Below are 25408 nucleotides of genomic sequence, written 5' to 3'. Positions count from 1 at the left end.
ATAAGTTTTATTAATCTATTAGTTTTAATTTTTAATTTTTTTTATCTTTTACATTATTTTTATTAGTAACTCACAATGTTTGGTGCAAAACTATACCTAATTAATTTACCTTGAAAAAAAAAAGGTAAATTACATATATATATATATATCTTGTGCTTAAACATGGTTTCAATTTGCCCATTGAGGTTTAAAATGTGACACTTAACTACCCTATAATTTGTTTTATTGTATTTTTACCCAAAATCATTACTTTTTTCTTTTTTTTATCTTCAATTCATCTTTTCTCTCTACTGTTCATCTTCTCTCTCTAAAATCAAATAAATTATCTCTAAACAACTAAACCCAAAACCACCGCAAAACTCTTATTCACAAACCTAGAAAAGCAATCTCAAACCAAGACCCACACTTTTGATTTTGCTGTTAGATGTTCTTGTTAGTAATGTTCTTTGGCTAAGTTGATTATTCTTAATTGAGACTTTCATTTTTTTTGCTTATATGTTTGTATGCAAATTTTAGGTTTTATGTCCTTTTGAGAATGAAATTTTTACTGTTATGAATTGTATCAAGCATTAAATAAACAACCAAATTCCATTTGACAACCACACCAATATCCAAGGACAACCATAAACAAACCTAGAAACCTATAAACAAACCAAGCACCCACAAAAAAAACTCACAAAATTCGAATCCACCCTGAATTACTCATACTCAGTAAACCCACAAATTCACATAATAGCCACAATAACTCATCAACAAGGATTTTTTTTTTGTGGGTTTGGGTTTGAATTTTTTTAGAATTTTTGGGTTTTTAAAACAAAGACAAAAAAAGGAAGAGGGAGAAGATCAACTGGCAACACACACCATAATAGTATACATTTCCAACATTTGATCCCTCACTTGCTAAATATTATGAAGAATTCATGCTTCCAAACTAATTTTTCTTTGAAAAGTTTGAATTTGAGAAAAAGAAAACAAAATAAATTGGAAAAGAACTAGGGTTTATTGATTAGATTTTAATGGCATTAATGAAAACTAACGAAATGTCATAGATACACAACTCAGAATGGTTAAGTGTCAATTTTTAAACATTAGGGGTAAACTCAAATAGTGTTAAACCTCATGATATATTTTTGTAATTTACCAAAAAAAAAAACTTAGCATTAATAGAAAATTTGACTTCACTAGTTATTATGAATTGATAATAACAAAAAATAATAATAACAATGACTAATAAAATAAATTGATAAAAAAAGACTTATAGCTAAATATTTGCTTTCATAATATTTTTTTCTTAATTTTAAATATAGAATATATAAAATATAATATGTTTATGTAAACAATTATGTGCTCACATATGTAATTGGCCCTTTAAATAAAAATCCTGACTCCATCACTGTTCAGCACAATTGGAGAAGACACAACCGCATCATAGCATAAGATCCAAATAGCCTTCGATGGTGATTGGAGCTCCAAATCATGTCGTATCATAAAATAGTGGATGATGTAAAAGCAACCTAGAAAAGTAAGGATCAATAGTCAAATGGATATTATTAATAGCATTAAGATTGTTTCCTTATACCACACTAAATTAAAAGAACCCTTAATGTTTCTTAATATGATAGTTGTCCAATATTATTAAATTATTATTATACCCTTATTCATCATTCATATCGTCTAATATTACTGTTAGCCTTAAATTGATCCTTATTTTGACATAACAAAACATTAAGCTAAATAAGCTTGATCAAAATTTTGAAAAAGATTTATTTAGTACATATTCTTAAGTTTTATATTTTGGTACTAAATAAATAATATGTTTTTCAAAGTGTAAACAAACCTTTCTTTGTTTTCATATTTCTCAAACCAAATCTATCTTTTAAAGATTATTTATTGGAGCTTAAATGAAAGTTCAATTGTTGTTTTTAAAGTGAACTCATTCATTTTAGACTTAATACAATTTTGATAATATTGGTTTTGAGAAATAGATTAACTTAAGAAAGTTGTTTTACAATAACAAAGTTTTCCAACATTGAACTTGTTTTATTTTTTTGTATTAATTCACAAAGTTTTAATATTTGAATTTTTTATGGTTGGAAAGCTCTTTGAGTCTATTTTCTAATTGATTAAACAAAATCAAAATCCAAATTTTCTAAGAAAAGATTTTGAATTTTTACTAGACACTCTGTAGTTGTCTAAAAATTGCATAACAGGTAGATTTGAAAATTTACTATAATTCACACACAATGAATTAGGTTATGAATTTTCAATGGATAAAAAGCCCTTTAAGTTTAGTTTCTAAATCTTTAAATGGTTTATGATTTGGATTTGTATAACTCAAGATATGGTCAAATTAGTAAGTAGAGTGAAAAATAGGATACAATAGAATGCTTGACCGGATCGATCCCCTGGATTACAGGATCGATCTTCTAGCTGAAACAATCAATCGAATCCCTTACCTGATCAATTGGGTCATGTTTTTCAAGTGAAAAATGATACAAAACTTGAACTAATTGATCCCCTCATGGAAATGATCAATCAGGTCATACCCAGAATGTGGCTAACAGCTAGTTTTTCAAGCATTCAATGGCTATTTTCTTCTTCCAAGCATATCCAATGGCTAGCTCTTCATTGTCTCTATATATTGGCCACTTCAACACACTAAGAAAGTTGATGAAACAAGAGAGCAAATGCTAAAAAGTTATATTTTTATTTTCTCTTAGAATAAAAAGTTTTTAGAGCTTAAGTTCAATATCCTTTATATTTCTTGTATCCAAAATATTGTTGTTCTTCATTCATCACATTTCCTTGTACTTCAATAGGTAAACACTTAGTCTTTGAGAGGTGTTTTAAGTTTGCATTGTTATTAAGTGATTTTGCAATCAAGAGATGAGGTACCATATTGAATTTATAGAATTAAGAGGTTACTACTTAGCCTAAAAAGTAAAGAGTATAAGGTTTCTATCTTAACCCTTTGTAAGAAAAAGATAGGGTTGTAATTTCAATTCAAGTATAGTGGATTGAATCTTTCATGTGGACAACCAAGAGAGAAAACATAGGTGCTTTACGGAGAAAGACTAAATCTATATAAATTCTTATGTTTGATTTCTCTATCCCTATCTCTTTATTTTGATTATAGTTTATATTTGCTTATAGTTTATCAATTCATTATTGTTTACATTATATTTTGATATTGATTTAATTTTCATCCAATTATATTGAAATCATTTGTTTGAAAAAATTTTAGAGAAATTCAATTCATCCCTCTTGGATCACTATCTCACTTATAAAGCTAATAATTGGTATTGAGCTTTGATCTCTTTTTATAGGTTTAACCATCTTGAGTAAAGATCCTGTGGCTCAATTTTGATTCTAAAATGGTGAAAAAGTCCTTAAAGCTCCTATGGTTGATAAATTTGAATTTTGTGAATGAAAAATAAGGATAAAGGTGTTCATTATGGCTCAAGATTTTGGAGTATGAAATGTGATAGAAAAAATGCTTAATACTCCTTCCAAATATGCAAAAATATATGAAGCAAATAATAGATGATACAAAGGCCAAGTGTATTCTCTATAGAGCTTTAATGATTACAACTTTAACTTGGTTTCAAAATGCTTAACCTCAAATGAAATATGGAGAAAGTTGGATGAGCTATATGAAAAACAAATTTTTAACCAACATCCATCATGTCTTATGGCTGTTGAGGAACCAAAGGTAACCTCTAACTCTTGTAATTCAAACTCTTATATTTTTGATGAATTACAAGATGCTTATAATGATTTAGTAATTGAGTTTGAAAATATGCAGTTGAAACATAAAAAATGATTTTAAAATGAATGTTGAACATGATCTTTTGATGAATGAAAAACATGTTTTGGAAAAAGAAAATGAAAAGTTGAAAATATATTTAAAAACCACTCAAAGTAGAAGTAAATTTTTAGAATTTTTTTTTTTTAATTTGAAAAAGAAATTTGATGAATTACTGAGTGAAAAACAAAAGCTTTTAAAGAGTTCATTAAGTACTAGAATAATTAAATGTAATTTTTATAATTTTCATGGTTATACTATACATACTTATCTTATTAGAAAAAAAGTCCCATTTAGAATTAGGCAAGTATGGGTTCCAAAAGGAATAAGAGACTTGGTGACTAACTTTCAAGTACCCAAAGTAATTTGATACCAAAAATCGAATGAGATTGTCTCTTGTAGGTGTGCTAAAGTAAGGAGCTACAATATGAGATTGAAGATTGAATACTCTAGACACCCAATGGAGATAGGTAACCTCTAAACTTTTATTTAAAGAGGATTTGAATTTGGTTACCTATTTTTGATGAAATTTCAATGCTTGATTGATTATGCAAAATTTGGTTGCCTATTTTTGTTGGACATAGAATGCTTAATGGATATTAGTATATGCTTTGTTGATATATCTTGAATATACCAATTTTATTTTATATATGTGAGCTTGAATTGAGTATGCATTTATTTTTTCTCTTGAATGTATGACTTTAATATATTCCTTATGCTTGTTAATATTATGTTTAATATTTATTTGCTTGAGATACATTTTTAGAAGAATTCATGAATGCTTTAATGAATTTGTAGGATTACATGTAAATGTTCTTGATATTTTGACATTATTTTTGAAATTGACATTATTGAGAACTTGTGCTTATAAATGATTGTGTATATGAATGTTGGATATTGATGATATCATGCTTGTTTTGTGAAATTATTATTAGTGTTTGATGTGATTAATTGTGTGCTAAATTATTTTTATATTTATGCACAAACTTAGGGAGAGCACTCAATGTTTAATGATTTTGAGAATTTATGTTTGCTTTGAAAATGATTTTTGCTAGAGTCAAGCCTTAAAATATGAAAATTTATTTTAGCAAGCTTTTGATTGTAAAATGAATTTGAATATCTTAAATTCAATGATTTAAACTTGCTCAAACAAAGAAAACTTGAGAACTTGCATTGGTTTTAATTTTTCATAAGTGCTACATATAAGTTTTAAAGGATTTTAGAGCTTAAAAGATCAAATCTTGTTTTTGAACATATATGGACAAAAAAACCATTTGAACTTTTTCAATGTGTAATATAAAACTTTTTCAAATAGTTTGAAGAGCTTAAATATATGTCTAAACATATTTGCCCATCTTCATTGCTTTTTTCAAAGAAATATGTGATTAAAAGTTGACTTTTTTATTTCCTTATTTCTAATGCCAAATGATAACTTTAACAACTTTGTTTTGTCATTTGAAATTTGTTGGAATGGTTCAAGTTGGTTAAAAATGAGCTTGACTAGTTTTGAAATTTATTAAGTTATTTTTCAAGCAAAAATGAGTTTTAAAGTGCAAAAATCAAAATCCTAAACCTATTAAGCTTTGAATGATTTATCCTATGGTATTTTGCATAAATATACTTGTTTGAATGATTTTAGCATGATGAAAATAATTTTTGTGATTTTTATGCATATTGATTTGTAATTGTTGAACATGCTTATATGATCATGTTAATTAAAATTACTTAATTTGTTCTCAGTGCTTGGATAGTGTGAAATTTTTTTTAAACTTGATTGTTATATTTTAAATTATTATAACTCTTGATTTGTGAATTAATGAACATCTTATGCTTAAGTGATATATATATATATTGATTCTTCATTCATTTATGTTTTTGATCAAGGAATGTGCTCATACGATGATTGGTTCAACTTGACCTTATATACTTGTGATTTGAAAATATTTAAATTGTCTATTTTTTAATTTGTGAAATACTATTGTAAAATATGCTTATTTTTGTGCTTAAATGTTTTATTAATTTTATAAAATATTTTGAATCTTGTACTCAATTGATATATCTCTTGATTTGTGATTTTAAATATGATGAACTACTTGCTTGTAAATGATATGTATTATTGGTTCATCTATTGTTCTTGTCAAGTATGTGTATATATGATAAATGTTATTTTTTTGGACTTGACATGGTTGCAACATGATTTAAGTAAATGAATTTCTAATGATGTTTATTTTTAGCTTAAGTCATTATTAATTATGGCCTATAATTTGTGTAGACAAATTTATGCTTTTGTGCTAAATTTTTTTGAATTTTTTTATGATAAATATGTCTTCCTTGAGTTTTTAATTTTTATATGGCCTAAAATTTATTTTTGTATATCCTTTGGTGATTTATTGAATATATATGAATATTGAATATGTCTCCTTTGTGTTCAATATTTCTAAATAATCTAGAAAGGATTCATGTTTTACACATTACATGAGAACTTCAGCTTTAATGCCATTTTTGTGCCATTTGATGTTTAAATTGATATATGATCTCTAGCATAAGTATATATCTCCATTGCAATTGGTAACTTGTGCTTAGTGAATAAATTTTCTTTTGCCTATAATGACTTAGAATTTGAAATTATTTTCTAACAATTATTATAATTTTTATCAATTGATTTTCTTAATGCTTCTAATGAAAATCTTCTGCCAAGAAATTTTTCTAAGTCTATGCTAGGAGAAGTTGAAATGAGCATGAATGAGCTTACATTTTTCAAATTTTAAGTATAGCAAGCAAACCATGTCATCCTCATCAATCAAACCCAAGTACATAAAAGACTAGCTCAAATGATGTGGAATGGAGGATTCAAAGCATCATTCAGCTATAATGAGCGCAACAACATAGCTTGATAAGGATAGAGGTAATTGTATTGAATCTAAGCTATGTGCCTATGATTTATAATGTTTAATGCATGATTTCATAAATGCTTGTTTTGATATGTGCAAAAATGAGATATTGTGTTTGAATTTGTGAACATTTTGCACAAATTAATCACCATGCTATTTGATAGAATTTATATTAACTTTGTTAAAAGCTTGGATTGATTAATTCACTTCAATTAATATTCATACCTAGTTTTTGATTGCGTTGATTAATAGTTTTTATTGCATGAATATTTGTTTGCATTTTTGGACATGGATATGAGTTGAATACATTCATTTTTGATCTTTCAATTGTATTGACTCATGGATTATGAACTTACAATTTTAAAATTTTATATACATGTTAATTGATTGAGTCTATTAAGATAGCATATACCAAATTGTGTCTAAAGATTTGGATTTTTTTTTTGGAATATTAGTGTATATGATTTGAAATATTTTTGCATATGCTTATATGATTTTGATTGAAATATATATTTAGATACTTGCATATGTTTAGATTAAGTTCATTGCTATGCATTGAAATAAATAGGTATATATTTAAATAATTATGCTTTCATTATTTTTATGTTATAGCTTATGTGTTCATCATCTTTGAAAAATACTTGAGTAATTTTGTTATGACACGATGATAATTGAACCTTATTGCTCATTTAATATTCATGCTTTTTAAATACATGAGTTTTTGGTTCTTATTTGGATATGATAGCTTATAAAATATTACTATGATCACTTATGCATGTATGGAATGAATCTTTCATATACTTGAAGTATGTGTGCTTTATGAAAGTTGTTGAATAAAATTACTAACAATTGGTATCAAAATTGCTAAAGAGTTTTTTTTAAACTTTTATAGACACTTGTTTATGTGCCTATCTTTGATATAGCTTATACCTTTCATGCAAAATTATGTGTGCCTTAAATTGATTAATTCTTATTTTGAAAAGGAGGAGAAATCTTATAATATAATTTTGCTTGATTTATTTTGTGATAATAATTGGTATGCTTTGTGATAACATATCTTTAACAATTGGTATGAGCTTATATGCATATACTTGAATTTATGCCTAATAGTTATTGATGTTTTAGGTTCTAAGAACATCTTATTTTAACATGATTTATGAGTAGATTGCATATCATTCATTATCCTTTGCTCATAACTTTCATGTAGTAAATTTGATGACTTGTGCTAAAATGATAAAATTGGATACACTTATACTTTTGTGCTTGAATACATGTATGTGAACTTCATTGTGCATATTACACTTGATTACATGCATTCAAAATACTTTTGATTTTATTGGTATTAAGCATTTTGTCTTATGTCTTAAATTGATCTCTCTTTCTTTTAAAATGACAAAGAGAGAGAGAGAGTTTAGAGATATTTCTTCTTGTATGCTTATAGAAATTAATATAAGAGCTTAAACAATTGGTATAAAGAGCATAAACAAAAGGAAAAAAATGTTTTATGAATATATTTGTTAATGATACTTCTTTGTGTTTATTTACTCATTAATATGCTCATGCCTTTTTGCTATGATAAAAATGGAGAGAAATATCATATGGACAAATTTGCTTATGCTTGATATGCATATATTTGATTGTGCTTATTTGACATATTTGACTAACATATGTTTATTAAGTTGTGTTGGATTATGATGCATAAATTAAGGGAGATTTTGCCATGCATTGTTTAAGGGGGAGTTTTTCAAAATGTCTTTCAAAATCTTAAATGTTTCAAAGAAAAATTTTCATCAAGCAAATTTATCTTTAAGTTTTATCATATAAAAAAGGGAGAGATTGTTAGCCTTGAATTGATCCTTATTTTGCAATAACAAAACATTAAGCTAAATAAGCTTGATCAAAATTTTGAAAAAGATTTATTTAGTATATATTCTTAAGTTTTATATTTTGACACTAAATAAATAATATGTTTTTCAAAGTGTAAACAAACCTTTCTTTGTTTTCATATTTCTCAAACCAAATCTATTTTTTAAAGAATATTTATTTGAGCTTAAATGAAAGTCCAATTGTTGTTTTTAAAGTGAACTCATTCATTTTGGACTTAATACAATTTTGATAATATTAGTTTTGAGAAATAGATTAATTTAAGTTGTTTTACAATAACAAAGTTTTCCAACATTGAATTTGTTTTATTTTTTTGTATTAATTCACAAAGTTTTAATATTTAAATTTTATATGGTTGGAAAGCACTTTGAGTCTACTTTCTAATGGATTAAACAAAAATCAAAATTCAAATTTTCTAAGAAAAGATTTTAAATTTTAACTAGACACTCTACAGTTATCTAAAAACTGCACAAGAGGTAGATTTAAAATTCACTATAATTTGTACACAATAAATTAGGTAATTAATTTTATATGGATAGAAAAACCCTTTAAGTCTAGTTTCTAAATCTTGAAACGGTTTTGTGATTTGAATTTGTATAACTCAAGATATGATCAAATTAGTAAGTAAAGTGCAAAATAGGATACAACAGAATAACTTGACTGGATCGATCCCCTAGGTTACAAGTTCGATCCTCTAGCTGAACCAATCAATCAGGTCCCTTACTTGATCGATTGGGTCATGTTTTTTAAATGAAAAATGGTACAAAACTTGAACCAATCGATCCCCTCATGGAAGGGATCGATCTTGTCATGCCCAAAATGTATCCAATGGCTAGTTTCTTAAGCATTCAACGGTTATTATCTTCTTTCAAGCATCTCCAATAGCTAGCTCTTCATTTTCTCTATATATTGGCTATTCCAACACACCAAGAAGGTTAATGAAGCAAGAAAGCAAGTGCTAACAAGTTATATTTTTATTTTCTCTTAGAATCAAGAGTTTTTAGAGCTTAAGTTCAACATCCTTTGTATTTCTTGTATCCAAAATATTGTTGTTCTTCATTCATCACATTTTCTTATACTTTATTAGGCAAACAATTAGCTTTTGAGAGGTGTTTTAAGTTTATATTGTTATTAAGTGATTTTGTAATTAAGAGATGAGGTACTTTCTTGAATTTGTGTAATTGAGAGATTACTACTTAACCTAGAAAGTAAATAGTATAAGGTTTCTATCTTAAGCCTTTGTGAGAAAAAGATAGGGTTATAATTTCAATTCAAGTATAGTGGATTGAATCCTTGGTGTGAACAATCAAGAAAGAGGACGTAGGTGCCTTGTGGAGAAGGACCGAACCTCTATAAATTCTTGTGTTTGATTTCTTTATCCCTATCTCTTTTTTTATTATAGTTCATATTTACTTATAGTTCATCAATTCATTATCGTTTGTATCATATTTTGATATTGGTTTTAATTTTCATCCAATTATATTGAAATCATTTATTTAGAAAGAATTTGAAGAAATCTAATTCACTCATTCTTGGATCACCATCTCATCTATAAAGCTAACAATTACTAAATTACTATTATACATTTATTCATCATTTATATTATCATGACCCACTAGACATCTATCCAATTTTGTAAAATATCCATTTTACCCCTTAACCCTAAGTCTCTTTCATCTCTAAAACTATCCAGTCTTTTCTTAACCTTTACTATCACGGAGTTATGTTTTTTCTTTTATTCCACCTTTTTCTTTTTCTTTTTTTGTTTTCATCCATTTTCAAAAAATTTCTCCTTTTTAAAAAACAATTGTCACCACTGTTGACAACAAAAAGGAATTTAAAAATAAAAAATAAAAAAAATCTTATCATAAAAAGCAATAACTCTCTCTATAAAAAAAAACTTCAATCAATCCAAAGATATAAGTCATGTAACCACACTAACAACAAAAAATCCATTTGAAAGATTATTTAAAAATAAAAATGAAGGAATTTCTTAGGGTTTTGTTTTTAGAGGTAAGATTGAAAAAAAAAGAAAAAAAAAAGGAAAGAAAGGGACCATCCAAGAGAAATAAAGAAGACACCAACAATAACACTACCACCAATGAAACTAGTAATGTGAGGACAGAGGGTGTGAGAGGTGCTTAAAGATTGAAGACAAATTTTGGGATAGAAAAAGAAAAAACAAAGAAGAGTTGTTATTAAGTTTAAATTTACTTGGAAAATGAGTTTTTACGGTAGAAAAAAAAACAAAAAGTAAAAAAAAAAATGATCGGGCAATTTTCAACTTGACCCAATCTGGGTATCATCCAACCAATTAGATAAGCAAGTTCAAGATTAAGCTTAAACTAAATAAAAAAATAATCTTGAAAATTTTTCTTTGATATCTATCTAGTTATATATTCAATATATACTTAATATAAATATTTGCAAAATATCTATTTTTTATTTTTTTAAAATATTCTTTTATGAGTTTATTGATCAATACAATTTTATAAATATTCAAATGCACAAATATTTCAATTTTTAAATGAAAGAACAAAATAATATAATAATTAAGTTTGTAATTGTGGAATATTTAGTTATAATGATAAAATAAATAAAAAATAATTATTAAAAATAGAAATTAAACTAATATTTAATAAATTATTAGAAATACATTTATTTATAAAATATATTTTAATTATTTAATTTACATATATTAAAATAAAAAATAAATATTAATAAATATAAAAAAAAGATCAAAAAGTACTGGATGCATTCTATTAATTTGATAAATAAATCAAGCTTTAATTAGATTTGATAATTTAAAATATATTATAATGATATGACACTAATATAAATACAATGCAAAAAAAGATACAAAATTAATATGATTTAATAGTTTAATAATAATTATATATAAATTTAATAAAATAAAAAATATTTTATATTTTTATATTAATATAAATTATAATATATAATTTAAATAATATAAATACATAAATCATTAGACCTAACTTAAAAAAACCATACAACAGTTGACAAAAAAAATAGAATTTAATGTGAAACGACGACTTTAAAAAAACAGTTGGAAAACAATGGGATAATCATTTATTTTAATGATAAGAAAATAAAAATGTGGAAAACGACCCAATACGCGGAAGTTTTATACTTTCCAACGACTTTACTTGAATTAGGTAGCCCAACCCAGCTGCACATAACAAATTAGTACAATCCGTCCAAGTGGCATAACATCCTTACCATTAGCTTTTAGCTGCTTGTATTTCTCCTTCCTTTTTAACTTTTACTGTTAATTTATTATGCACAAATTATTAATTAATAAATTCATAAAAAATTAACTCAGTTCGATAAGAAAAAATTTTTCTTTTTTTTAATTCAAGTTCAATTTTATGGGAACAAAATCTTAAATATATCAAATTAATGGAAAAAATTAATTGATACAAAGCCAGAAAATAGCTTGTTATCTATTACCAAAAAAATTAATTAGCAAAACCATAGATTTTTTTTCTTTTTTTTTTTTTGCTTCAATTGGCCTTCTTGTTCCTTTTTGTTGTCTAAAATAATTAATTTTAAAGCTCTTTTTGACCAGAATTAATTTTAAAATTTAAAAATAAATAAATAAAGAAAGGAAAAGACACTGATTTTTCCAAGCGAGAAAGGTGAAGAAAGGGGTTGGTGATTTAAGTCAACACTCAATAACAGAGATCTTACTCTTTTTTTTTTTTTTTTTTTCAATAATTAAATAATAAATATTCAACAACAAAGAAAAGTACGTTGTTTCATTGTAAAGAATCAGCCACAAGAAAATGAGGCTTTGACTTTACCAAATGCAAACACCATCAGAAACGGGTGTCTGTCAGTGTTAGAGTCCATACGTTTTGATCCTCCTTCCTTACCGAACCTGTTCGCTCGCATGTAATACCCTTTTCTAGCTCTCTCTCTCTCTCTCTCTTTCTCTCTGTTTTGTTTTAATCGGAATCTTGGGTGAGAGAGAGTTCCAGGAGAAAAGGAAAATGGAAAAGCAGAAGGCAAAGGAGAGTAAAGAAGAAGAAGAAGAAGAAATGGAATTCAAGGACTGTGAAGACGAAGAAGAAAAAGAAGACAAGATAGAGATAAGCGATGAGATAGAGCGAAGCAAAGTTGGCATTATGAGAGCTCTTGTCGAGAGAGAAGATCCATCTGCCAAGGTGCTTTTTCTTTTTTTGGCATTTGTAGTTGCCATGGAGCAATTTTAAAGTTCCCAGCTTTGACTTTGGTTTTTCTTAGTCTTCCTTTTTTGGAATCATGTTAATTATACATAAATATCAAATAAAATACTTTTAACTATGTTAAAAATAAATCTCTTCTTTTGCTTACAAAATATCTTCTGTTTTACTACCCATGTAGTGATTTTGCTTCTTTTCTGTTTAAAGGATGTTGATGATTTAATGATCCGGAGATTCCTGCGAGCTCGTGATTTAGATATAGAGAAAGCATCTACCATGTTCCTCAAGTACCTAAGCTGGAAGAGAACATTTGTACCAAAGGGGTTCATATCTGAATCCGAGATTTCCACTCAGCTGGCTCATAATAAGCTCTGTATGCAAGGTCTTGATAAACAGGGGCGCCCTATTGTTGTTGCCTTTGGGGGTAGACACAAACCCACCAAAGGAAATCTGGAGGAGTTCAAACGTATGTTTATGGATTTCATAACACGTTCTATTTCTGTTTCTTGCCATTTTATCTTGAAAAGAATTGAACAAAGAATTGCATATTTGGTTACTGAAATGGCTTGTTTTTTTTTTTGCAGGCTTTGTTGTCTATGGTTTAGAGAAAATATGTGCCAGGTAAATAACTTGACTGCCCATCAAGAAACTTAGTAGCGAAATTTACAGTACTGAAATATCATAGCTTTGGAGAAGAATGTATTGGTATGTTTGGACTTTTGATTGAGTGGACCTGAGCTGAATTATTACAATTTTCCTGTCAAAATGCTTGTTTGTGATTAGCCAGCACCTCTTATCTCCCGTAGATAACCTTTGCAAATGGAACTTTTCTTTTTCTTCATTTCTAGGAGAGAAGGGTTCAGAATTATCTTTGCATATTGATTTTTATTGCTTTGAATCAAGGTATATGGTTAAGTTCATTATATGCCACCATTCCCAAACAAGCACCTTGATGTAGACAATAAATTTGAATCTTTGCCAAAAAGCAATGGATAATCTCCATCCTTTTCATATTTTTTATTTATCTCAAAAAAAAAAATCATGCTTGGATTCTTTTTCATTGGTGTTTCAGAATGCCAAAAGGACAGGAAAAGTTTGTGGGAATTGGAGATCTTGAAGGATGGGGATACTCTAATAGTGACATTCGTGCTTATGTAGCTTCTCTATCAATCTTGCAGGTTTGATCTTTAACCATCTAGCATCATCGGAGATCAAATTATTGATTTTACAAGATTACATAAACTATCAATTGCATTATAAATGCATTTAGACAGGCATAAGAATATGTTACATCAGATGACTTATATAGGAATATGTTGCTCCAGGAAGACTTATAGCAGTAATTCAACTGTTTTGGTTACAGGATTGCTATCCAGAGAGGCTGGCCAAGTTATTTATTGTTAATGTGCCTTACATATTCATGACTGTCTGGAAGGTTGTTTACCCATTCATCGACAGCAGAACCAAGAAGAAGGTAAACCATGCAATGCCTTTCCATTTAAAAAAAAAAAAATGCTTATTCCTGCATGTTGATTATACCTTGGATCAAGGACCCATGGAAAACCAGCTATGTTGCTTGGGCTCCTGCATGAATGTAGGACATAAATACATGTTAAACATGGTTGCTTTCATTTTTCTTTTTAAGAGGTTTCTTTTTATTTGGAGGTTTATACCTGTTGGGCTAAAAGCCTTCAATCCAATCACACCAGCGGAAGCAAAATCAAACAATAAATCAAACACACAAGAGACAACAATTTAACGTGTTTCGGTCCAATCAACCTACGTCCATGGATGAGAAACAAGATTCACTAGTTGTAGAGAATTACAAATATATATCAAATCATCAACCTCACTCAACAATCAATACTCATAAGACACTCTTAATCTCCTCTAGTTCTATTGAATATTTTCAATCCAAACAAACACAAACCCAAACTCTTGTGTATTCTTTCAACATAACTAAACACATACCCATATGCTCCCATACATCATACCTATGTGGACCCTCTCACTCTCCTCTAGTCTACTCACAAACAAACATACACACCCATCACATGTAGAGCCCTAATACTCTTATGGGGTGTCTATCTCACAAAACCTTACAACTCTCTTACATATTTTTCTCATACCTAACCTTATAGAGATTTCACTTATTATAATCATACAAACTTGCCCATTAAGAATCCCTCTCGTTTTAGAATTTTTCTCTATAAGTCAAACTTGCCTATTAAGAATTTCTTTTCTTTTAAAATTCTTCTCTTGCAAGTCAGACTTACCTATTAAAAATTTTCATTCTCTTAGAATTATGCTTTTGCAAGTCTTCTTGTCCATCCAACAATATTTAACAAATCTTTAACAAATCTCAAATAAATCTCTTATGGGATTTGAGTCAATATTCCTAACAATCTTCACTTTAACACAAATTTCATCAAATCATCTGTCTTCATGCTAGACATGCTTAAGACATGCTTGGCTCCACTTGTAACAAAAATCTCACAATCATCTTCTCTTGTGTGTCTTCATGCTTCATACAAACTAATCTTCAATCCTCAAAACTTGAACTCGAACTCTTCTCTTGAATTGAGCTCCTTTAAGCTTGTCTCTTCCCATGTCTCAAACCATGTTCTTCTCACATCTCGAACCTTCAGCTCTTCCCACGTTTCGAACCTTCAGCTCTGATATCACTTGTTGCGGAACACCACAGCTCTGACATTATTTGTTGAGCTAAAAGCCTCCAATCCAATCACACCAGCGAAAGCAAAATCAAACAATAAATCAAACACACAAGAGACAACAATTTAATGTGACTCGGTCCAATCAACCTACGTCCACCGATGAGAAACAAGATCCACTAGTTGTAGAGAATTACAAACATATATCAAATCATCAACCTCACTCAACAATCAATACTCATAAGACATTCTCAATCTTTTCTAGTCCTACTGAGTATTCTCAATCCAAACAAACACAAACTCAAACTCTTGTGCACTCTTTCAACATAACCAAACACATATCCATATGCTCTCATACATCATACTTATGTGGACTCTGTCAGTCTCTTCTATTTCACTCACAAACAAACATACACACCCATAAGACGTAGAGCCTCAATACTCCTGTGGGATGTCTATCCCATAATTTTTTTACATCTTTTTTTCATACCTAACCCTATAGAGATTTCACCTATTTATAATCATACAAACTTGTCCATTAAGAATCCCTCTCTTCTTAAAATTTTTTTCTTGTAAGTCAAACTTGCCTATTAAGAGTTTTTTTTCTTTTAAAATTTTTTTCTTGCAAGTCAAACTTACCTATTAAGAATCTTCATTCTCTTTGAATTCTTCTTTTGCAAGTCTTCTTGTCTATCCAGTAATATTTAACAAATCTCTAACAAATTTCAAACAAATCTCTTAAAGGATTTAAGTCAATATTTTCAACAATTTTCACCTTGACTTAAATTTTATCAAATCATCTATCTTCATGCTCGACATACTTAAGACATGCTTGGCTTCACCTGTAATAAAAGTCTTACAATCATCTTTTCTTGTGTGTCTTCATGCTTCATACAAACTGATCTTCAATCTTCAAAACTTGAACTCGAACTCTTTTTTTGAATCGAGCTCCTCTAAGTTTACCTTTTTTCATGTCTCAAACCATATTCTTCTCACATCTCAAACTTTCAGTTCTTCTCACATCTTGAAACTTTGACTTTTCTCACGTTTCGAACTTTCAGTTTTGATACTACTTGTTGGGAAAGACCTCAGCTCTGACACCATAGCTCTGATACCATTTGTTGGGCTAAAAGCTTCCAATCCAATAATACCAGCAAAAGTAAAATCAAATAATAAATTAAACGCACAAGAGATAATAATTTAACAAGGTTCGATCCAATCAACCTACGTCTACGGAGGAGAAACAAAATCCACTAGTTGTAGAGAATTACAAATATATATCAAATCATCAACCTCACTCAACAATCAATACTCATAAGACACTCTCAATCTCTTCTAGTCCTATAGAGTATTCTTAATCCAAACAAATACAAACTTAAATCCTTGTGCACTCTTTCAACATAATCAAACACATACCCATATACTTCCATACATCATACCTACGTAGATCCTCTCAGTTTTTTTTAGTCCACTAATAAACAAATATATACATCCATAAGACGTAGAACCCTAATACTCTTATGGTGTTTCTATCTCACAAAATCTTATAATTCTTTTACAATTTTTTTTCATACCTAATCTTACAGAGACTTTACTTATTTATAATCATACAAACTTGCACATTAAGAATTTCTCTCCTCTTAAAATTTTTTTTCTGTAAGTCAAACTTGCTTATTAAGAATACTTTTTTTTTTAGAATTTTTTTTTTGCAAGTCAAACTTACTTATTAAGAATCTTCATTTTCTTAGAATTTTTTTTGTAAGTCTTTTTATCCATCCAAAAATATTTAAAAAATATCTAACAAATCTCAAACAAATCTCTTATGAGATTTGAGTCAATATTCCTAACAATCTTCATCTTGACTCAAATTTTATCAAATCATTTATCTTCATGCTAGACATGCTTAAGACATGCTTGGCTTCACCTGCACTAAAAGTCTCACAATCATCTTTTCTTGTATGTCTTCACGCTTCATACAAATCGATCTTCAATCATCAAAACTTGAACTCGAACTCTTCTCTCGAATCGAGCTCCTCTAAGCTTATCTCTTTCCATGTCTCAAATCATGTTCTTCCTACATCTCGAACCTTCAGCTTTTCTCATGACTTGAACCTTTGACTCTTCTCACGTTTCGAACATTCAACTTTGATACCACTTGTTGGAAAACGTCACAGCTCTGACATCACAGTTCTGATACCATTTGTTAGGTTAAAAGCTTTCAATCCAATCACACCAGCAGAAGTAAAATTAAACAATAAATCAAACACACAAGAGACAACAATTTAATGTAATTCGGTTCAATCAACTTACGTCCACGGATAAGAAATAAGATTTATTAGTTGTAAAAAATTACAAACATATATCAAATCATCAATCTCACTCAACAATCAATACTCATAAAACACTCTCAATCTCTTCTAGTCTTATAGAGTATTTTCAATCCAAACAAATACAAATTCAAACCCTTGTGTACTTTTTTAACATAATCAAACACATACCTATATGCTTTCATACATCATAGTTATGTGGATCTTCTCAGTCTTTTTTAGTTCACTCACAAACAAACATATACACCCATAAGTCATAAAGCCCAATACTTTTATGGTGTGTCTATCCCACAAAATTTTACAATTCTCTTACATTTTTTTTTCATACCTAACCCTATAAAGACTTCACTTATTTATAACCATACAAATTTACCCATTAAGAATCTCTCTCCTCTTAGAATTTTTTTTCTGTAAGTCAAACTTACATATTAAGAATTTTTTTTCTTTTAAAATTTTTTTCTTGTAAGTCAAACTTATCTATTAAGAATCTTCATTCTCTTAGAATTCTTCTTTTGCAAGTTTTCTTATACATCTAACAATATTTAACAAATCTCTAACAAATTTCAAACAAATCTCTTATGAGATTTGAGTCAATATTCCTAACAATTTTCACCTTGACTCAAATTTCATCAAATCATCTGTTTTTATGCTAGACATGCTTAAAACATGCTTGACTCTACCTGCACTAAAAGTCTCACAATCACTTTTTTTTGTGTCTTCACGCTTAATACAAATTGATCTTCAATCCTCAAAACTTGAACTCGAACTCTTCTTTTGAATCGAGCACCTCTAAGCTTACATCTTTTCATGTCTCAAATCATGTTCTTCTTACGTCTCAAACCTTCAACTCTTCTCACGTCTTGAACTTTTGACTCTTCACACGTTTCGAACATTCAGCTCTGATACAACTTGTTGAGAAACACCACAGCTCTGATATCATTTGTTGGACTAAAAGCCTCCAATCTAATCACACCAGCAGAAGTAAAATCAAACAATAAATCAAACACACAAGAGACAACAATTTCACGTGGTTCGGTCCAATCAACTTACGTCCACAGATAAGAAACAAGATCCACTAGTTGTAGAGAATTACAAACATATATAAAATCATCAACCTCATTCAACAATCAATACTCATAAGACACTCTTAATTTATTTTAGTCTTATAGAGTATTCTCAATCCAAACAAACACAAACTCAAACCCTTGTGCACTCTTTCAACATAACTAAACACATGCCTATATGCTCCCATACATCATATCTATGTGGATACTCTGAGTCTCTTTTAGTCTACTCACAAACAAACATACACATCCATAAGACATAAAGCCTCAATACTCTTATAGTGTGTCATCTCACAAAACCTTACAATTCTCTTACATTTTTTTCTTATGTCTAATCTTATATAGACTTCACTTATTTATAATCATATAAATTTGTCCATTAAGAATCCCTTTCATCTTAGAATTTTTCTTCTGTAAGTTAAACTTGCTTATTAAGAATTTTTTTCTTTTTATAATTTTTCTCTTGTAAGTCAAACTTACCTATTAAGAATTCTCGTTCTCTTAAATTTTTTTTTGCAAGTCTTCTTGTCCATCCAGCAATATTTAACAAATCTCTAACAAATTTCAAACAAATATCTTATGAGAGTTGAGTCAATATTTCAAACAATCTCCACATTGATTCAAATTTCATCAAATCATCTGTCTTCATGCTAGACGTGCTTAAGACATGCTTGGCTCCACCTGCACTAAAAGTCTCACAATCTTCTCTTGTGTGTCTTCACGCTTCATACAAACTGATCTTCAATCCTCAAAACTTGAACTCGAACTCTTCTCTTGAATCGAGCTCCTCTAAGCTTGTCTCTTCTCATGTCTCAAATCATGTTCTTCTCACATCTTGAACTTTCAGCTCTTCTACGTCTTTAACCTTTGACTATTTCTATGTTTCGAATCTTCAGCTCTGATATCACTTGTTAGGGAACACCATAGCTCTGACACCACAACTCTGATATTTTTTGTTGGGCTAAAAGCTTTCAATCCAATCACACCAGCAGAAGTAAAATCAAACAATAAATCAAACACACAAGAGACAACAATTTAACGTGATTCGATCCAATCAACCTACGTATATGAATGAGAAACAAGATTCACTAGTTGTAGAGAATTACAAACATATATCAAATTATCAACCTCACTTAACAATCAATACTCATAAGACACTCTCAATTTTCTCTAGTCATTGGAGTATTTTCAATCCAAACAAATACAAATCCAAACCCTTGTGCACTTTTTCGACATAACTAAATACATACCCATATGCTCTCATACATCATACTTATGTGGATCCTCTCAATCTCTTCTAGTCCACTTATAAACATACACATCCATAAGACGTAGATCTCCAATACTCCTATGGGATGTCTATCCCATAAAATCGTACAATTTTCTTACATATTTTTTTCATACCTAACCCTATAGAGACTTCACTTATTTATAACCATACAAACTTGCCCATTAAGAATCATTCTCCTCTTAGAATTTTTTTCCTGTAAGTCAAACTTATCTATTAAGAATCTTTTTCCTTTTAGAATTCTTCTCTTTCAAATCAAACTTACCTATTAAAAATTCTTAGTCTCTTAAAATTTTTCTTTGTAGGTCTTCTTGTCTATTCAGCAATATTAACAAATCTCAAACAAATCTTTTATGAGATTTGAGTCAATATTCGTAACGATCTTTTCCTTAACTCAAATTTCATCAAATCATCTGTCTTTATGCTAGACATGCTTAAGACATGTTTGGCTCCACTTGTAATAAAAGTCTTATAATTATCTTCTCTTGTATGTCTTTACGCTTAATACAAACTGATCTTCAATTCTCAAAACTTGAACTCGAACTCTTCTCTTGGATCGAACTCCTCTAAGCTTGTCTCTTCTCATGTCTCAAACCATATTCTTCCCACATCTTGAACCTTCAGCTCTTCCACGTCTTGAACTTTTGACTCTTCCCACGTTTCAAGCCTTCGGTTCTGATACCACTTGTTGGGGAATACCACAGCTCTGATACCATTTGTTGGGCTAAAAGCCTCCAATCCAATCACACCAGCGAAAGCAAAATCAAACAATAAATCAAACACACAAGAGACAACAATTTAACGTGGTTCAGTCCAATCAACCTACGTCCACGGATGAGAAACAAGATCCACTAGTTGTAGAGAATTACAAACATATATCAAATCATCAATCTCGCTCAACAATCAATACTAATAAGACACTCTCAATCTCTTCTAGTCTTATGGAGTATTTTTAATCCAAACAAACACAAACACAAACTCTTGTGCACTCTTTCAATATAATCAAACACATACCTATATGCTCCCATACATCATACTTATGTGGACCTTTTAAGTCTCCTCTGGTCCACTCACAAACAAACATATATACTCATAAGACGTAGAGCCCCAATACTTCTATAGAGTATCTATCTCATAAAATCCTGTAACTATTTTACATCTTTTTTTCATACCTAATCTTATAGAGACTTCACCTATTTATAACCATACAAACTTGCCTATTAAGAATACTTTTTCTTTTAGAATTCTTCACTTGCAAGTCAAAATTACCTATTAAGAATCGTCATTCTCTTAGAATTTTTCTTTTAGAACTCTTTTTGTCCATCCAGCAATATTTAATAAATCTCTAACAAATCTTAAATAAATCTCTTATGAGATTTGAGTCAATATTTCCAACAATATCCACCTTGACTCTAATTCCATCAAATCATCTGTCTTCATGTTAGACATGCTTAAGACATGCTTGACTCCACTTGTAATAAAAGTCTCACAATCATCTTCTCTTATGTGTCTTCACGCTTCATACAAACTGATCTTCAATCCTCAAAACTTGAACTCGAACTTTTCTCTTGAATCGAGCTCCTCTAAGCTTTCCTTTTCCCATGTCTCAAACCATGTTCTTCTCACATCTCAAACCTTCAGCTCTTCCCACGTCTTGAACCTTTGACTCTTCCCACGTTTCAAACTTTCAGTTCTGATACCACTTGTTGGGGAACACCACAGCTCTGACACCACAGCTCTGATACCATTTGTTGGGCTAAAAGCTTCAAATCCAATCACATCAGCGGAAGTAAAATCAAACAATAAATCAAACACACAAGAGATAACAATTTAACGTGGTTCAGTCAAATCAACCTACGTCCACGGATGAGAAACAAGATCTATTAGTTGTAAAGAATTACAAACATATATCAAATCATCGACCTCACTCAATAATCAATACTCATAAGACACTTTCAATCTCTTCTAGTCATATAGAGTATTCTCAATCTAAACAAACACAAACCAAATCCTTGTGCACTCTTTCAACATAATCACACACATACTCATATGCTCTCATACATCATACCTATGTGGACCCTCTCAATCTCCTCTAGTCTACTCACAAACAAACATACACACCCATAAGACATAGAGCCCTAATACTCTTATGGGGTTTCTATCCCACAAAACCATACAACTCTCTTACATCTTTTTCTCATATCTACCCCTATAGAGACTTCACTTATTTATAAACATACAAGCTTGTCCATTAAGAATCTCTTTCCTCTTAGAATTTTTCTCTTGTAAGTCAAACTTGCCTATTAAGAATTCTTTTTCTCTTAGAATTCTTCTCTTGCAACTCTTTTTGTCCATCCAACAATATCTAACAAATCTCTAACAAATTCCAAACAAATCTCTTATGAGATTTGAGTTAATATTCTCAACAATACCGTCAATAGCCACTTTTAGGTGTGTATGTATCCTACATAAATACTTCAGGAAAAATAAAGAGCTGGATTTATATAGAGCACCAATATTGTCTGACGAGGCTTGTATGCAATAATTGGGAAGGTAAAGAGGAATTGACAAGGTGAAATTTATCACATCAAGATACTATTAGACCAGTTAAAGCTATTGAACCAACATTGTCGGTATCATGCATTTTGGTTTGACACTGTGTATATAGATAAGACCAGAATATACGAGATTGGTGTTGATGCAGGTGTGAATTAAGGGCGTACTTAAAACCACTCTGCTCAATAATTCTTAAATTCATTTCTTTACTTTTAACATGATTCTGATTCCCCATCTTCCAAATCCCTTTGCAGATAGTTTTTGTTGAGAAGAAAAAGCTCAAGTCCATTTTGCTTGGGGACATTGATGATAACCAACTTCCAGATATATATGGAGGCAAACTGCCATTGGTTGCTATCCAGGACTGCTAACTTGACCAATGTTTCTTATTTCTGCACTGCAGCTTATTATAGGCATGGATGTGGAGGAATAGACAACAAGGAGATTTCAAATCTATATTCTATATCATCACCCTATCCAGATAGGGGCGCATAATCTTTTATAAAACATTATTAAGATTATAGATATGTAAACTCTTGAATCTTTATGCAGTTTGAAATAAATATAAATCTCTCTCTCTCTCTCTCTCTCTCTCTCTATATATATATATATATATATATATATATATATATGCGTGCATGTATAAAATCTGTGGTGGTAGTAGCGGCTACTGGATTTTATGATTTACTCGCCTAAACATTGCTCGAGAGGATGGATCCCATTTCACCTTGGTATGGCTGAATACAAATAGCACGTGAATGCCCGCATTCATCAAACTTCCAGCTGGATTCAAGCTGGTGGTCACCTAATCATAAATGAGGTTCTCATTCATGACCACAATTTCTCATTACCTAAGATATGTTCGAAGAACACCTCACATGAGGTCAGAGTTCTTCCTCGAATATTTAACTTACTAATTTAAAACTTCTATGAAAGACTGTTTCTGTAATTTAGATTTATATACCATACATGACAATTACAGAATCATTGATCCATAAATACTCTAACAGCAAAGGGGCGTTAAATTTTTTTTTTAAATGGGATTATTCGGAAAACTAAATGCATAAGCGCCATTAAAAAATGCATAGGCGCCATTAAAACTGAAAATGATCAACAAATTCTGTTTTGTTATTCAGAACCTCGGCCCATCTCAAAACAGGCAGCAGATACAGGATCCGGAAAACATAATAAATTCACTGTCCTCATGTGTATTGAAAAATTATATGACATTTTGCAGTAAGACTACTGCTCCACAGCAATAATTTCTTTATCACCTAATTGGCAACTTGTTCTCGTCCAAGAAGCTGTATGTGGGTACCTCTAGATTGTATGGTGCAGGCCCTTTCGGATCCTATCAGACACGTCATAACGTGGACCATGACACGAGCAGAACCAACCACCAAAGTCACCAGCATTTGGAGGGGAATGCACCCCAAATGTGTGCAGAAACCAATAACAATAAGCCATTCTGGATTCTTAACTCTGACTGCATCCTCCTGGGATCATGATTGGATGCAATGTCAACGCTGTTAGCCACCTCGATGTCCTCCTCCGTTCTGCGTCTGATAAAATCTCCACTTGACAATAACAGTAGTCCTTGGCTCAATGCTAGAGAGGTCAACCTCAAGGGAGGCGAAAGCAAGGACATCTTTGCTGGCTGACATGCTCAGAACAAACTTGAGGACCGGAAGACGTATTAAGGAGGCATAAACAAACCTGCCACCAGTCAAGACTAAAATAAGCAAATGTATGCTTGCTGGGATCGCCAGGTGGAAAACCCTCATGATTATGCTCACAATGATTGATTTTTGAAGTGGGATTCTTCACAGCTGCCACACTAGAAGGAAGACCTGAGATCATTCCCATATGATGATGCTCAGGAGTAAGGGCTTCTGAAGATAAACCTAGAAGAAGATAAAACAACTGTTCAGGCCTTTGACTAAAAGTTGGCCACTTTTACATATATCAACGTAATAACACTCACTGCATAAAGGTGCTGCAAAGGTTTTTCTCTTAAGAACTTTGCTGACTAAATGGCATGTGATGTAATTGAATTAATGAATGTTCTGAATATATTAACAATAAAGTATAACAGTAACTTGATATGTAAAAATTATGTCCCATCATGAAATGAACATGTAATGTTAAACATTTCCCTTCTAAAGCATGAATCCTCGATCCTAAATTTCTAAAGACTCCGTCGGCGTGCATGTGAGCGGGTGCTTCTCACTTGTACAAAGCAAAGCAGCATAAATTTCTCTACTTTCCACTTTTATTAATACTAGTATTGAATATTAAGTATAAACAAAATGTAGAAATCATAAAACTCGATTTTTAACTTAACGAAGCATAAATGAAAGGGTACATCTTCACACAAGCATAACTGATTCAAAATAAATATCTATTTGTACAACATTAAAACAGCGTCACGCTTCTAATCATCCAAAAGTTCCAAAATGAAAGTGGTACTTAATTCGCTTTAAAATCATTTGCTAGATATAATGAGGATTTTAATAATAAATAAATTTGGAAAGATATAGAATCAAATAACCTGGTTTTAGGTCTTTCAATATTTAAAACCATGCAATTCTCACGGAGTATTATTTCTCTACTCTGAATTTTAACACCTCCTGGTCTTAGGAGACTGTGATTGAATATGTTTCTTAAACTCGTTATTCAGCTTCAAAACGACAATGTAAAATTCAACACTGTCTAG

At 30.0% G+C, this 25408-nt stretch overlaps 1 protein-coding gene and 1 pseudogene across 1 annotated transcript; one reads left to right on the top strand and one right to left on the bottom strand.

The window, feature by feature from the left end:
* The first annotated feature begins 12353 nt into the window (after nucleotides 1–12353).
* On the top strand, nucleotides 12354–23281 carry LOC111283155 (Sec14p-like phosphatidylinositol transfer family protein). The gene is made up of 6 exons (XM_022871585.2): nucleotides 12354–12767; nucleotides 12993–13251; nucleotides 13370–13406; nucleotides 13858–13963; nucleotides 14149–14259; nucleotides 22947–23281. The coding sequence occupies exons 1-6, from the start codon at nucleotides 12594–12596 to the stop codon at nucleotides 23061–23063; spliced, it is 804 nt and encodes a 267-aa protein (XP_022727320.1). The 5' UTR covers nucleotides 12354–12593; the 3' UTR covers nucleotides 23064–23281.
* A 579-nt stretch (nucleotides 23282–23860) lies between these two features.
* Nucleotides 23861–24657, bottom strand: LOC111281576 (cytochrome b-c1 complex subunit Rieske-4, mitochondrial-like; annotated as a pseudogene).
* Nucleotides 24658–25408: the final 751 nt, after the last annotated feature.

Source organism: Durio zibethinus, chromosome 5 (assembly GCF_047325235.1).
Source record: "Durio zibethinus cultivar Kanyao isolate XHJ-2024 chromosome 5, ASM4732523v1, whole genome shotgun sequence".
NCBI lineage: Eukaryota > Viridiplantae > Streptophyta > Magnoliopsida > Malvales > Malvaceae > Durio > Durio zibethinus.
Note: the sequence above shows the minus strand (reverse complement) of the source record. Positions and strands in the feature narration are given on the sequence as shown.